The sequence below is a fragment of the Microcaecilia unicolor genome, chromosome 1, assembly GCF_901765095.1.
Source record: "Microcaecilia unicolor chromosome 1, aMicUni1.1, whole genome shotgun sequence".
Taxonomy (NCBI): Eukaryota; Metazoa; Chordata; class Amphibia; order Gymnophiona; family Siphonopidae; genus Microcaecilia; species Microcaecilia unicolor.
In genome coordinates, this window is record NC_044031.1 from 567,017,498 (window position 1) to 567,033,773 (window position 16,276).

At 41.7% G+C, this 16,276-nt stretch overlaps 1 protein-coding gene across 1 annotated transcript in view; it reads right to left on the reverse strand.

Annotated features, from left to right (window-relative positions):
• Positions 1-16,276, reverse strand: part of CSMD3 (CUB and Sushi multiple domains 3) — a 2,043,988-nt gene that overhangs the window by 1,240,772 nt on the left and 786,940 nt on the right. Inside the window, exon 10 of the mRNA XM_030189879.1 lies at positions 8,787-8,911. Coding sequence (XP_030045739.1) covers positions 8,787-8,911 — 125 coding nt within the window. The remainder of the gene's footprint in view (positions 1-8,786; positions 8,912-16,276) is intronic.

Below are 16,276 nucleotides of genomic sequence, written 5' to 3' on the forward strand. Positions count from 1 at the left end.
GCATAGCTGAAAATGAATGTTGCCATGGGAGGAGTGTAAGCATGTCAGGGGTATCAACCATATTTATGCATGTAACAGAATTTGGGGGAACATGCATACATTTAGGTGTGGGTATTTACACCAGGTCTTCATGGCATAAATGACTATCTAGCTTATAATTGAAAAAGAAAAACGCCTATATTGCGACCCAAATCGGGAGATAGACGTTTATCTCACAAAAACGAATAAAGCGGTATAATCGAAAGCCGAATTTGGACGTTTTCAACTGCACTCCGTTGCGGATGCAGACAAAGTTGATGGGGGCGTGTCAAAGGCGTGGTGAAGGCAGAACTGGGGCGTGGTTATCGGCCGATCAGAGATAGGCGCCTTTCGCCGATAATGGAAAAAAAATATGCGTTTTTAGCGAGAATTTAGGGCACTTTTGCTGGACCTTGTTTTTCCACGAATAGGGCCCCACAAAGTGCCCTAAATGACCAGATGACCACTGGAGGGAGTCGGGGATGACCTGTAGATGCGGTTTATAGAATAGTGCTAAATGCCTTGTATAGAATCCAGCCCAAGCATATGTGTATGCTCTCTTTAAAGAATGATGGCTGTTTGCATAAGTAATTGTTAGTCTTGCTCACACACACAAGGTGTGACTCTGGCTGCACATTGTGCAGCAGGACATGTTTATCCACTCCTACCCTAGCTGAGATAATATTTAACCATCTCTCTGACGTCATGTGCAACTTTCTTTAAATCAGTCACCTTACTTTCTAACTCTTCCTACTCTCTTACCTATTTATATATTACATCTTTGCTTTACCCTTCACTATCAAGTAAAATGTTATATTACATAAGTACATAAGTACATAAGTAGTGCCATACTGGGAAAGACCAAAGGTCCATCTAGCCCAGCATCCTGTCACCGACAGTGGCCAATCCAGGTCAAGGGCACCTGGCACGCTCCCCAAACGTAAAAACATTCCAGACAAGTTATACCTAAAAATGCGGAATTTTTCCAAGTCCATTTAATAGCGGTCTATGGACTTGTCCTTTAGGAATCTATCTAACCCCTTTTTAAACTCCGTCAAGCTAACCGCCCGTACCACGTTCTCCGGCAACGAATTCCAGAGTCTAATTACACGTTGGGTGAAGAAAAATTTTCTCCGATTCGTTTTAAATTTACCACACTGTAGCTTCAACTCATGCCCTCTAGTCCTAGTATTTTTGGATAGCGTGAACAGTCGCTATACTGTGTTGACACTGTAAGTAGTATATTATGCCATATTTGTATTTTAATATTTTTACTGCTGTAATTGCCTACTGCTCATGTCTGATCTATTCTTACTGTACACCTCCTTGACTGAATTCCATCAAAAAGGTGGTATATAAATCCTAATAAATACATACATAAATATGTCCATTTGTGAGCAATTGATCAAGTAAGTCTCTAATCATAAATTATCTTGAGGAAAGAGAAAGCATAAATATCCAAGGTGTAAAACTAATGGATATTCAATATAATGATGATACTGTACTGATAGCTTCTAAGAAATAATATAGAAAAGATTATTTTCCACAGGTGTTGAATTCCTGACCCTGACAACAGACTCAATGCAAAGTTTCCCTACTTTGCCTGTGAACAACTTCACAAGGGCCAACCAGCTGATCCAGCATGAGGATATCAACCTTTCAAGTAGACTCTAGTTCAAGCTTCATCAACCATTTTTTTCCCTTTCAAGAACTCATTGTTAAAAGTTTTAGAGAATACAGGTAGAAAGACCACAATTTGTCATGATGGATGAGCTTAGTGCCTGATCGGGTGTGCACTACCATGCAGAGGGGCCTAAACATGATTCCCAGGCCTGGGAATACCACATACGCAGTATTCCAGGCCTCCTGGATGGAATGGGTTTTAGTTATCATGCAATGGTGACATCTAAAGAGTAATTTTGTTACATAGGTGCTAACATTTAGGTATAGATTTTATATGTAAATGTTTAGAATACTAGCATTTATGTGCATAGAATGCTAGAAGATACATACAGATTTTTTGTCATTAGGAGCTAAAACTTATACCTGGATATTTTTATGGTCTTTACAGTGAATGGTTATTTCTAGTTTAGATTGCAATGAAGGTTTTCTTTCAAATCATCTTCATGCTTTGCAGACAGATTATTGGCTAGTTGTGATGTTCATCATCATAATACACCACAGCTGCATTCATTACTATGGACGTGTATTTGTTTGAAATGATATGAGAAATTTCAGTGTCATTGCATATGCTGTTTCATGTTTGTAACCCAAAATAACAGAAAACAATTGCTATATTTTTGGTATACATGGTAGCATTCCAGCAAGACAGTGGTCATGTTGGAAGTGAAAGGAGGATAGTGTTCCAGAAACTGAAAATATATATGTGTTTCTCAAGATCATGTCCATTCTTGCCTGCTTTGTCGATTGAATTACCCCTAAAGAAATGGCCTTCTGCTCTTACTGCTACTTTAATTGTAGTAGTTGGTCAAGCTAAACAATTATGTTATGGTTCATAATTCTTTCAAGACCTTTTTTCCAAGTATTAGAGTTTTTCTTTAATGAAGAAAATAAAATAAAAATGTCAAAGGTACTTAGATTAACATTTTCGCTTAAATTAATGAACTCTAAAAACATACTGTTTGGCAAAATGCCATATCTCTACCATCTGTCTATTTGTAGTATCACCATATGTCTCTATATTCATCACTAATAACTTCCTTAATATGGATCATCTGCTCTGTGATATCATTCTGTCTTAGTATTAAGCTAAGTACAAGGAGCTGAATGATGTTGTCCAGTTTATTATCAGACATAGGTTATAGCAAGAGACTAACAGTAATATCTTGATAGGTATTTTACTTACATATCATAGAATAAGTTCATGAAATGGACATTTCTATGTTACTATTGCACTATATATATCAGTCAATCTAAATTCCTAGGCCTTATTGTAATAGCCAAAACTCTGTTACTTAGGGCAACAAGGTACTGGTGGAAACCTACTCCCCTTTATGCCTCTTTCATCCCACTACTGTCTGTGCTCAGTGTGAAGAGCTCCTAGCTCTCAGAAAATGAGTCTGATCTCTAGAGGCCAGGATAGCAAACTTGGAGGAGCTGAGGCAGACAGAGAGGTATACAGGAGACTTAAAGGAACATAGTAGAGAAGTCCAATAGATTGGACTGCAGCTATGTAAATTGATCTGGTGATATCATCATGCTGCAGCAGCAGCCTTTTCATTGGTGCAAAAAGGGTCATATGATTTATTTAAAATTCGCTTAGTGGTGGTGCATTGGTAACAGTGTGAGGCAGGCACTGATGCAGTACGTGCGGTTTTCCAAGCTTAAGGCATGTGAAGTTCACTATATTTAGTCAATCTTACGCTTATATACCCATTGTTCTGACTGATTATTTTAATTTTTAATTTTAATGGACCACACCCTGAGGCAGCAATTTGTGAAACATGCTGCATGTTGGTAGAGGCTTCCGTGCGCTGCAAAGTCTGAGGGAGAATTGGCAGCTCTACCAGGGACAATGGCAGGAGATGCTTCTTCCAACGTCCGCAAGTAAGCCAGAGTAAGGCTTGAAAGGCCAAGAGAGGCTATTGGAGCACCAGAATGAGGCCTGAAATTCCCTGACAGAGGCTATTGGAGTACCACAATCAGGCTTAGAATACACAGAGAGGCAGCCAATAGCAAAAATTTAGGTGAGCCCCTGGTATTAATCATGTTGATTTTTTAATGCTAATTAAACAATTAACATATTAATTATGTTGTTAATGTGTTAATTGTGCAGTCCTACTAACTATACTTTTCTCATATCTCTTCTTTCCTGGCCTCCCTTTACTGGTTCTATATAATTAATAAAGCTCACATTTATGAACCCCTTGCATACAAAAAATATATAGAATACAAGCACTTGTTATGCACCTAGGCACAAGAAATGACCGGATGCTTAAGTGTTATTCGTTAATGGCATACCTCTACCTACATAGTGAATAAATGTAAGAGGGCATGCACATGAGCGGAGCATAGACAGGCCATGGGCAGAGCTCCCATTTACATGTATAACTTTTCCATTAGCGCACTAGAAATGCAAAAATATTAATGCTATAGCTGGATAATGCAAACATGCCCATACCCCACCCATGGCATGCCCCCTTCCAAAATATATGTCTAAAAATTAATTTAAGGCATTCTTTGCGTGTAGAAAAGACAAAATTACCACAAAATTCTTTTTAACATGTTTTGTGGTAAGCATTTTTACACACTCTAAGCATTTGTTAGGGCTCAACAGCCTTTAGTAAAAGGGTCTCTATCCTGCTAATTTTTGAAGGAGAAGGGCGCCCATCTTCCGACACAAATCGGAAGATGGGCACCCTTCTCCTAAGGGTGGCCAAATTGGCATAATCGAAAGCCAATTTTGGCCGCCCTCAACTGCAGTCTTTCGCAGGAGCGGTGAAAGTTTAAGGGGACATGTCGGAGGCATAGCGAAGGCGGGACGGGGGCGTGGTTAACACATGGGCGTCCTCGGCCAATAATGGAAAAAAGAAGGGCAGCCCTGATGAGCATTTGACCGACTTTACTTGGCCCATTTATTTTCAGGACCTCCCTGTACTCCCCCAGTGGTCACCAACCCCCTCCCACCCTTAAAAAAAATTAAAAACATTTTTTGCTAGTCTCTATGCCAGCCTGAAATGTCATACCCAGCTCCATGACAGCAGTATGAAGGTCCCTGGAGCAGTTTTAGTGGGTGCAGTGCATTTCAGGTAGGCGGACCCAGGCCCATCCCCCCCTACCTGTTACACTTGTGATGGTAAATGTGAGCCCTCCAAAAACCCACCTGAAACTCGCTGTACCCACATGTAGATGCCCCCCTTCACCCATAAGGGCTATGGTAGTGGTGTACAGTTGTGGGTAGTGGGATTTGGGGGGGATTTGGGGGGCTCAGCACCCAAGGGAAGGGAGCTATGTACCTGGGAGCAATTAATGAAGTCCACTGCAGTGCCCCCTTGGGTGCCCGGTTGGTGTCCTGGCATGTGAGGGGGAGCAGTGCACTACAAATGCTGGCTCCTTCCATGACAAAATGGCTTGGATTTGGCTGGTTTTGAGATGGCCGGCCTCAGTTTCCATTATCAGTGAAAAATGAGGCCAGCTATCTCAACATTTAGGTCGACCATCTCTAAGGTTGACCTAAATGTTGAGATTTGGCCGGCCCCGACCGTATTATCGAAACGAAAGATGGACGCCCATCTTGTTTGATAATACGGTTGGCGCCGCCCCTTCCCGGGGCCGTCCCCAGAGATGGGCGCCCCCGTTTGATTATGCCCCTCCACGTGTATAAATAGCAGATAGATTAGCACAATTTGATGTGGAATACAAACCAGGCAAATTTCAACCTAGTTCACATTTTAAAGGCAATGTGAATATTTGCTAAGATTAATTTGGCAATATATATTTGAGAATCTGAAACATATACAAAAATAAAAAAAGATTCAACATTTGAAGAAATTCAGATCAGATTTTCTTCAATCTACTTTGGATTTCTGAAGATCTACATATTTTTCAATGAGCATAATTTTACAGTAAAAGATTTGTCAAAATGATTCAACAAATGCACAGATTTTTCATGGGTTTGTTAAACTGAGGGGTCCTTTTATTAAGGTGAGCCTGCGCTGGCGTAGACGCGTGTATTTGACGTGTGCTGATTCATTTTTTAGCACACCTGCAAAGAGGCCCTTTTTTGGCTGAAAATGAACATGTGGCAAAATGAAAATTGGCACTGTTCATTTTGGGCCTGAGACCTTACCACCACCCATTGACATAGCGGTAAGGTGTCATGTGTGAACTGGGTGGCAATCGTTAGTGTGCACAGAATGCCAATTATTGCCCGGTTAAGACCACACAGAGGAAATTTTCCAGCATGCGTAAAAAATAAAATTACCGCCCAGGTCACATGGTAGCTGGGTGGTAGTTCCAAACTGGCGTGTGTTGGGCGTGTGTAGGTGCCTACGCGGCTTAGTAAAAGGGCCCCTGAATGACTAAAACATTTTTGGGCAGTGTTACCTCCTAATGGTAATTTCTCAAGACTGCCACTAGAGGCCAGAAAAGAGCCATTTTCAATGCAGCAGTTATCAAAGCCATTGTGTATGGAAGAAGGGACGGTTGAGCTGGAAGGGATGGGACTAGGAAGTTTTGTGATGGACAGGGTTGCTAGTGTCAAAGGAGAATGCTGGGGCTGGGGAGATCCCTTTGTTCTTTCAATAATCATGAGACAGGATGTTAGCAAACACCTGGAAGGATGAACTTAAGAACATAAGAATAGCCATACTGGGTAAGACCAATTGTCCATCTAGCCCAGTATCCTGCTTTCAACAATGGTCAATCCAGGTCACAAGTTCCTGGCAGAAACCCAACGATTAGCAACATTCCATGCTACCAATCCCGGGGCAAGCAGAGGCTTCCCCAATGTCCATATCAATAACAGACTATGGACTTCCAGGAACTTGTCCAAAACTTTTTAAACCCAGATACGTTAACCATTGTTACCACATCATCTGGCAGCAGGTTCCAGTGCTTAACTATTATTTGAGTGAAAATATATTTCCTCCTATCCGTTTTTAAAGTATTTCCATATAGTTTAATTGTCTCTTTAGCCTTTCCTCATATGTGATGAGTTCCATTCCCTTTATCATTTTGGTTGCTCTTCTTTGAACTTTTTCTAATTCCGCTATATATTTTTTGAGGTATAGCAACCAGAATTAAATGCAATTCTCAATGTTAGGTCACAACATGGAGCAAAACAGAGGCATTATAATATTTTTGGTCTTATTTTGCATCCTTTTCCTAATAATTCCTAGCATCCTCTTTGCTTTTTGGCCACCACTGCAAGGGCAGAAGATGTCAGAATACCGTCAACAATGACATATGGATCTTTTTCTTGAGTGCTGACTATGATTCGGATTATTATTTCAAATTTGCATCAAGTTGCATTTGTCCACATTAAATTTCATCTGACATTTGGATGCCCAGTCTTCCAATATCCTAAAGTCTTCCAGCAATTTTTCAGGTAATCAATAGAAATAAAATAAAAACATCCTATATAATAATTTGCACCTCCGTCTGGATGCCTGGGTTCGTAACACTCTTCCCATTGGTCCGCCATGGCGATGATGTCAGAGGGCGGATCAGTGAGAGGGAAGGGAAGCCAGCACCAGCCAGCCACAGAACGTTGGAGGTGAGTAGAGAATGGCCCCCTCCCTCCCCCTGTTCTCTTAGTTCCAGCCCCCTCCCCTCCGAGTTCCATGCCCCCTACCTCCCTCCCTCCCTCTCCTCCCCTCCGAGTTACAGGCCCTCCTCCCCTCCAAGTTGTGGGATGCCCCCCTCCCCTTCGAGTTGCAGCCCCCTCCCTCCCTCCGAGTTCCACACCCCCCTCTCCTCTGAGTTCCACGCCCCTGCGCCTCCCTCCCTCTCTCTCTCTCCCCTCCAAGTTCAAGCACGACCTGTCCTCCGGCAGCCCCTCGCCTTCCTGCATGTCGGCTGTAATTTAAAAATTCTTATCTCGGAGTCTGGAATCTGCAGTGAAGGCAAGCGGCACTTCACACTGCCTTCCCATCTGTCTCAGCTCTGCCTCTGGTCCCGCCCTTCTGGGTCAGTGCAAACACCTGGATTTTCAATGCCAGGAGTCGCGTATGCTCCAGCATTGAATATCCAGGGTTAGGTCAGTCCATGGTTGGAAGTGGCCACTTACTGCCGTTAGCTATATTTATTCTAGTGTCTATGAACTTCAGTGTCTTATGTGTGTACTTACAATCCTTGCTCTGTACACACATAAACCTTATCCCACCATATGCTTTGCAATTAACATCTTAGTGTGCCCCTTAGATAATTGCCTTACCTGGAACATCAGCATATACTTGGGGATGCTATATAGCGTGCCTAGAGATCCATGCTGAAATCCAAGCAGATTCTATAACAATGTGTGTAACTAAACAAACAACAATGAGTGCTGAATAGAATTTAGGCGCAGAACTTGCTAAATGTATTCTGTAATAAAATGCACCAAACGTCTAATGTGTGCAGGCAAAGGGGCATAGTTATGGGCATGGAAATGGACATTTTGTGGGTTTTCTGAAATTTACACGCATAGTTATAGAATATGGCCCACTGCGTGTAAGGCTACACACCAGTATTTAAGCCATATTTTTGTTGTTGTAAATGGATGCTTGTAGTTTTAGGCACTGAAATATCAACTAAGCATATTCTATAACTGTCACCTAGATTTAGGTGCCATATATAGAATCCATTGTGCTTTAAAAAAAATTCCACATTAAGCTGCATTGTTGGCAAATACATGTTAGCAGCATAACACAGCTTTGTAAAAAGGGGCCTACGTTTGCTTATCTCTTTCATAACGATATGTTTGCTACTAATTTGCAATTGAATTTTTACAGTTCTTTAGATATCATTTTTATATGATGTCCAGGTCAGGTATCAGAGAAAAGAGGCAAAAACATTATCAGCCTCTTTATCAACCTCTTAAAGATCTCAATATAAAAAAATTTGATAACTTTGAAAAACTAAGCAAAAGTCCGGAGCTACAGTATGCCCAACAATTTTAATCATAAAATCAAATCTGTAAAAACATTTTACTATTGCTTAGTAAAAATTAAGAAAGGATCACAGAAACAGAATGTACCAGATCAAACTTCACATATAAAACATTAGTGAAATATGAATATCTATGCTACCATAATTATATCATTTACCTTTGCATACCGGTCGATGATCACTCCACGCAGCAAATACATCAGCAATCCTCTGGCAAGTGATACTTTTTTCCCCTTGTAACACATAGTCTTCATCACAAGAAAACTGTACAGTTGCTCCAAGGCTGAAACACAACAGGAAAAATAACTCTAATGTATTTCTTCCAAGAGGCAATGAAATTTCTCCCCTGGAGTGCGAAAGATTGGCCAGGTGGCAAGGTGAAAATGGTACACGCTGCTGCTATGAGAGATGAGCTTGAAAAGGAACATGAATCTCACATGTTTCACACCACAGAGTTAGCAAGTATACAGTGCTAAAAAATATTATTTTGAACTTCTCCAGAAACAGTTCTCTGCAAGCCATTAGCAAGCTCTTGCTTCAAGCGTAAATGAAATGGCAGATATGCACTCCTGAAGAAAAATGTAACTTAATATTTCCATTAGGAGGAAGCATTTGGTGCCATAGAAAGGCAGTACTCATACACATAAATGAATTAATAGGATAAGTTGTTACAAAATATGAGTATTACTTCTAGAGGTCAGGATTGCCATTTTAAGCCCTGGAATGATCACGGTGTGAGTGAATGAGCATATTTCCTGCCCCACTGGACACCAGCGGCAAGGTTTGGGAGATTTGACAGAGAGCCACCTTGAAGGGGGTGGGGGTGGGTGGGCCTAGGGAGAAGACTTCAGGGAACTCTTGTCTCTATGAGAGGGTTCATGCCCAAGGGGGATTGGCAAGTGGGGTTTTGGTGCTGCAGGGGTTATCTCTGAGGGGTCTTGCCACTGGGGGAGTTTGTGGCCATGGGGAGGTGATTAGAGGGTTCTGATGTTACATGCATTTTTCATTCAGGGGGTTGCGGCTATGTAGAGGTTGTCTAGGCATGGAGGGAGGAGGTTTGATTAGAGGTGGGGTTTACCCCAATTGAGTAGGGGATGGATCAGATGTTAGGGTGGTGATCATGGGGAAGGGTGGCCACATTGGGAAAGGGTGATTAAGGAGGCCCAGATATTAGTATTTGCAACTGTCCCTTTTAGCTAGCACTTGTACATGCTTGGGGCGGTTATAAATACTGATATCTATTTTTGCCTCATAGATGTGGATCCTCAATAGGAATGCACATCTATACTGTAGACCCTCCTAGGACCCCTTCTCCCTATCCTATCTACTCCCCTTTGACATTTAGATATAGTATATTTCCCCATATGTAATTAGCTGCCGTTCTGAAATGCCATCAACATAAGTAGGCCTCTTTATACATATACAGCAAATGCTGTCATTTACACATGGGGATGATTCTAAAATAAGTATTATAGCATACATTGGTCTATGCATTGCTTTTTGTGCAATACCTCAGAATACAATCTATGCTGCATTAAATCAGAGGTTAACATGGGTTAACACAAGTCATTGAATATAACATTCTGTTTTCAAAAGAGTATAAAGCCCTTAACATATAATGAACTGTAACCATTTTTTGCAGCTTATGCTATTTGCAATAACTACCACAGTCACAAAAACAGAGGCCAATGGGACCTGATCCCACCCCAATACCATCCCTGACAAATATCAATGCCATGCCAAACCCTGGATGAGATGAGTGAGGGCAAGGAGGGAATGTGCTTTGTTTCCTACTGGAAGGTTGGATCCTTCTGGGTAAAGAGGTTCAATCTCGCTGGGCTGAATCAGGCACCTGTTCATATGAGCTCTTGGAGGGAGATAGAAAACTAAGGGGCTTTTTTTTTTACTAAAGCTTAGCACATGCTAACGAAATAGCATGCATTAAATATTAAGAAACCCAGAGATATACAATGGGCTTCTTAGCATTTAGCATGCACTAACGGAATTAGCATATTCTAAGCTTTAGTAAAAGGTCTCCTAAAAGTTAACAGAGTATTTTAATATTCCAATAGGATAACACAAATCCTGTTGCTTAAAGCAATGAATGTTAAACCAAAACTATTATTTGTAATATGTCTGAATACTGTACAGCTTATTTGAATGATTTTTGAATTAGGCTGTTAGTAGGAAAAGTGCTTTAAATAATACTAGTATGACATGTTTAAAACCTTTTTAACTTGCATTAGCATCAACATGCTTTAGCAAATAGTGTCTTTAATCTGAATAATTATATCAAGGGCTCTTCAAATATTTAGTAGGTCAATGTGCCACTTTGCAATTTATTATTACTAATTATGTACAACACTTTGAAGTTAACCTTAGAAAGGTGGTATATCAAGTTTAATAAACATTAAACATTGACCGTGATTAGCTGATGCTGATAGTGTGCACTAACCATTAGTAAATTTCCATTATATTGCTTTCATCTCAATTAACTGTATAAATATGGAGAAGTATTTCATTAATATTCACCAAATGATATCAAGTCTGAATTAAGGATATGTGAATCTCTTAAAAAAAAACTGGTTTACCACTAAATACAATAAAGCAAATATACATCTATAGATTTGTGTAACTGGACTGATGAACCTCCTGTAAAGAGAAAAGCCATGTAAGTGTCAATATCTGCAACAGACTCGGAAATCCTGAACAGATCCTCATAAATCCACTTCAAATATTCTCAAATAAGGTAATGTATCACAGATATTTTGCAAAACTATTTTAAACATTATGAGGTAGATTCAAAAAAGGTTGACTAGGTGCCAAATATTTGGATGTTGAGCCAATTCTATTATAGCAATTAAGGTTCTCGATGGCCTTCCAAAAATGAATATTTTCTGCTAAACACTGATCCTCAAGTACAGTAAAATACCTTAATACCTCCAACTTTTTTATAGGATCCCCTGTTGGCATCACTTATGGCTAGTGCCACTTGAATTCAGGTTTAGCATGGATCAGAGGGTACAAGACTGGCAACATCCTTAACACTTCCTACTACTTATCTTCTGGAGCATTCAGTTGACACTGGCAGAATCACTTCCTACCTCTTTTCATTGCTCACTACCTATTGCAGTAGCAATTAGCCAATCCAAACTCTCATCAGATATTAAACTTTGAATTCCTTTGATTCTAGACATTCCTCATGTTTGTATTCATCCAATTCTATACTTTCTAAAACCTGCTATATTTATACATTTCAGAAGGGAACATTGTGTGCCTACTACTGTACTCTGCTACCTTCACCTACTGTCTCCTTTCCCCCTCCCTCCCCCCCCCCCCACAGTGCTGCTGCTGCTGCTGCTGCTGCCACCACTACCTAATGCTTCTGCCTTCTTTTGCCCCTACATGTTGATGGGAGCAGAAAATTTCTGTATCAGCTCTTCACTGGAACTTGTATATCAAGCTACTACTGTCAACAAATCCATGATAAAACCAAATCTTGAAAATTGTGTGCTATTCTGGTAGCAGCATCTTAAAAAAGATAAAATGGAACTAGAAAAAAAGTACAGAGAAGGGCAACCAAAATGATTAAGGGGATGGAAGGAATCAGAAGCAGAGCCAGGTTGATGGTGCGGGAGGAGCGAGAGCCCTTCCCTTACCGATTCCCTTAGCGAATCGATAAGAAACGAGCATGTATTAAGGAAAGGGAATGCAAATGAGCTGCTCATTGTAGCTCACTTGCATTCTCTATTCTATCGTTATACAGTCGGCCAATCAGCCGGTCGAGCATGCGCAGAGCAGCCAAGCGTTATGCTGGCTGATCTGCGCATGCCAAATACACCTACCTGTACCGCCCGAAGACGCCGCGCTACTCACCCCCTCCAATGCAGCTCGATCCAGAGGACAGTGCAGTTGAGGACGCCCATCCAAAAAAAATGTCCATTTTGGCCATCATTCCACCCCTTAATAATAAAAACGTCTTTTTTGGCAGTGCTTCACTCAGCTGAGAGACCTGTACAGCGCGTTTAGCTCAGCTAAACACATTGTGATTGGACGGTTTTTTTCGATGGGTGTCCATTTTGGCAGTCATTCCCCCCCCCCCCCCTTAATAATAAAAATGTCTTTTTTGGCAGTGCTGCACTCAGCTGAGAGACCTGGAAGTCCTTGAGCCAATCACAGCGCGTTTAGCCAAGCTAAACGTGCTGTGATTGACTCAAGGACTTCCAGGTCTCTCAGCTGAGTGAAGCACTGCCAAAAAAGACATTTTTATTATTGCAGGGGGGGGGGGGAAGGCAGCCAAAATGGATGGTTTATTTTGGATGGGCGCCCATTTTGGCCGCGTTATGATTGGCTCAGGGGCTTCCAGGTCTCTCAGCTTATTGAACCACTGCCAAAAAAGATGTTTTTATTATTGCGGGGGGGGGGGGGTGAGGCGGCCAAAATGGGCATTTTTTTGGATGGGTGTCCTCAACTGCACTGTCCTCTGGATCGAGCTGCATCGGAGGGGGTGAGCAGCGCAGCGTATTCGGGGGGGGGGGGGGGAATGACAACCAAAATAGACGTTTTTATTATTGCACTGACGAGCACTTGACTTTTGTTCCTCAATTTTTTGTTTTTTTACTTTTGTAGCAGTTTTTCAATCCCGCGCAGCCCCAACGAGAGGTACAGACCTCTCGTTAGATTTTCCAGCATTAAGGCATTCGGAAAAGGTTAATGCATCTCATTACAATAGGGTTTCTACACAATTTGCTCATCTGCATTCTGTTTTCTTTAGCTGCTACCATCACCGGAAAAAAGTCTTTAGTGCATGCCAGGGTTTACTACTTGCTCATTAATGGCTCATTAATGGTTCATTAAGTTTAGTGCATCTGGCACTAAGTAGTATGGAAAGTTTTAATTAAGTAGTATGGAAAGAATTAAATAGTATGCCACTTTTTTTAGACTCAGTCAGGTACTTGTAACCTTGGCTGGCCACTATTGGAAACAGAATACTGGAGTAGATGGGCCACTGATCTGACCCAGTAGGGCAAGTCTTATGTAAATCTCTATCTTGGCTGGTGGACTACAGGGGTTCTGACACCCAAGTCTCTAATCAGCATCAGTAGTGTTGCTGCTGTCCCTGATCCTTTCTGGAAGATCAACCATCAACCATCTTTCTTCCTCTGTTTCTTATATCCTCATGCCTAGTTCTTCCAAGAATCAACATGACTGAATGAGAGAGAAATAGTTTCTATATATTGTGCTATACACTGGAATTTTACACAAAGGTCTTCAATTAGAGATGAGAGGTAATTTCATACACTGCAGAGCTAGTTATTTCCATTCTAAGCTACTACCACTAATCATTTATATAGCACTACTAGATGTATGCAGCGCTGTACACATTATATGCAGGTACTTTTTCTGTCCCTAGAGGGCTCATAATCTAAGGGGCCCTTTTACTAAGCCGCATAAGCATTTACGCGCACCCAACATCCTTCAAAATGGAGTTACTGCACGGCTACCACGTGGCCCTTGCAGTAATTTCATTTTGGGGTGTGTATGCTACATGCGCCCAAAAAATATTTTTTATTTTCTGGCGCACGTTAGCTACATATGCCAAGTGGCATTTGGCGTGCATAGGTCATTACTACCCAGTTACCGTGTGAGACTTTACTGCTTAGTCAATGGCTGGTGGTAAGGTCCTAACAATACACAACATTCTGTGCGCTTTCTTAGCCGCCGCAGCACACTGAGCAGAAGTTTTTAACGTCTTATCAACGATGACTCCCAGATCCCTTTCTAGGTCTGTGACTCCTAACGCAGAACCTTGCATGACATAGCCATAATCCGGGTTCCTCTTGCCCACATGCATCACTTTGCACTTGTCAACATTGAACTTCATCTGCCACTTGGACGCCCAATCCCCCAGTCTCGAAAGGTCCTCCTGTAGTCTTTGAAACTAAAAACATTTTCAATGTCCTTCAGAAACCCATATAATTAGTTCTAACTCTTAGGTCAACAGGCAGTCATCTCCAAAACTTAGGAGCCTGAGAAAACTATAAGAGATTGAAAATGTGTATGGATTTAAGCTTATTAGCTGAAGGAAAAGAGAGTTAATAAGCTCTTGTTGAGTCAATTATCAGTTGGCATAGGACAACAAAATCTGAATATCATCAGCATAAATGTAACAAGGCAACCCACACTGATGAATCAGGAAGACCATATCTATATCTATACAACAGAGATAGGGGGAATCCTTAAGGCAGGCCTGTCACTACAGCCAGGTGATAAGAGAAGGTTCTTTCCCATCTAACCTGTTGAAATCACTCTGTAAGATAAGAACAAAAATTCTTATACAAAGCTCTTCCAAATGGACCAATAAAGATTTTATATTCAATAGTGTCAAACATTTCTGTTATACCAAAAGCCACAATGGCCCCTTCTTTCCCCAAATCTAGGTTTCTACGCATACAGTCCACAAAAGTTAACAAAGGGGCCCTTTTACTAAACCATGGTAAAATGTGTAGTTACTGCAGCTTAACATGGGATTTTACCACACGGTAACTAGTAGCTATTGGGGGTATCCCCTCTATTTTTTTATTGCAGATTGTAGATTAACATTCAGATTAATGTGCTGTACTTGCTTCTGGTTAATGCAGAAGTACTTAGTGCCTCCTATTTAGGAGAAGGCAAGTGGTCCCGCACTAAGGGCCTCTTTTACCATACCACAATAGCGATTCCAGCATTGCCACACAGCACAAATGCCTTCCATGCCCACTCTGCCCATGGCATGCCCCTAACACATGAAACATGTACCCCAGATTCTATAAATGGCATGCAAAATTGTGTGCTATCCTCAGATGGGTACAGCTAAATTGACTAATGAGTCAATTAGCACCAGAAATTGGTTGCTAACAATCAATTATTGGCATTAATTGGCAACATTTTGGATTTGTGCACACACCTTGCTACATGCTATTCTGTAAAGATCCGCATGCAAATGAGCACAACTCAAAAGTGGGCATGGTCAAGCGAAGGGCATGGGCGTTCACTAAAGATGTGCATGGTATTACATAGTAACATATACATAGTAGATGACGGAAGAAAAAGACCTGCATGGTCCATCCAGTCTGCCCAACAAGATAACTCATATTTGCTGCTTTTTGTGTATACCCTACTTTGATTTGTACCTGTGCTCTTCAGGGCACAGACCGTATAAGTCTGTCCAGCACTATCCCCGCCTCCCAACCACCAGCCCCTCCTCCCAACCACCGGCTCTGGCACAGACCGTATAAGTCTGCCCAGCACTATCCTCACCTCCCAACCACCAGCCCTGCCTCCCAACCACGGGCTCGGGCACAGACCGTACAAGTCTGTCCAGCACTATCCCCGCCTCCCAACCACCAGTCCCGCTTCCCACCACCGGCTCTGGCACAGACCGTATAAGTCTGCCCAGCACTATCCCCGTCTCCCAATCACCAGCCCCGCCTCCCAATCTTGACTAAGCTCCTGAGGATCCATTCCTTCGGCACAGGATTCCTTTATGCTTATCCCACGCATGTTTGAATTCCGTTACCGTTTTCATTTCCACCACCTCCCGCGGGAGGGCATTCATGCCTAACTTATTTGGCAAGATTTACACCATGTTTCAGTTGGTATAAACCCT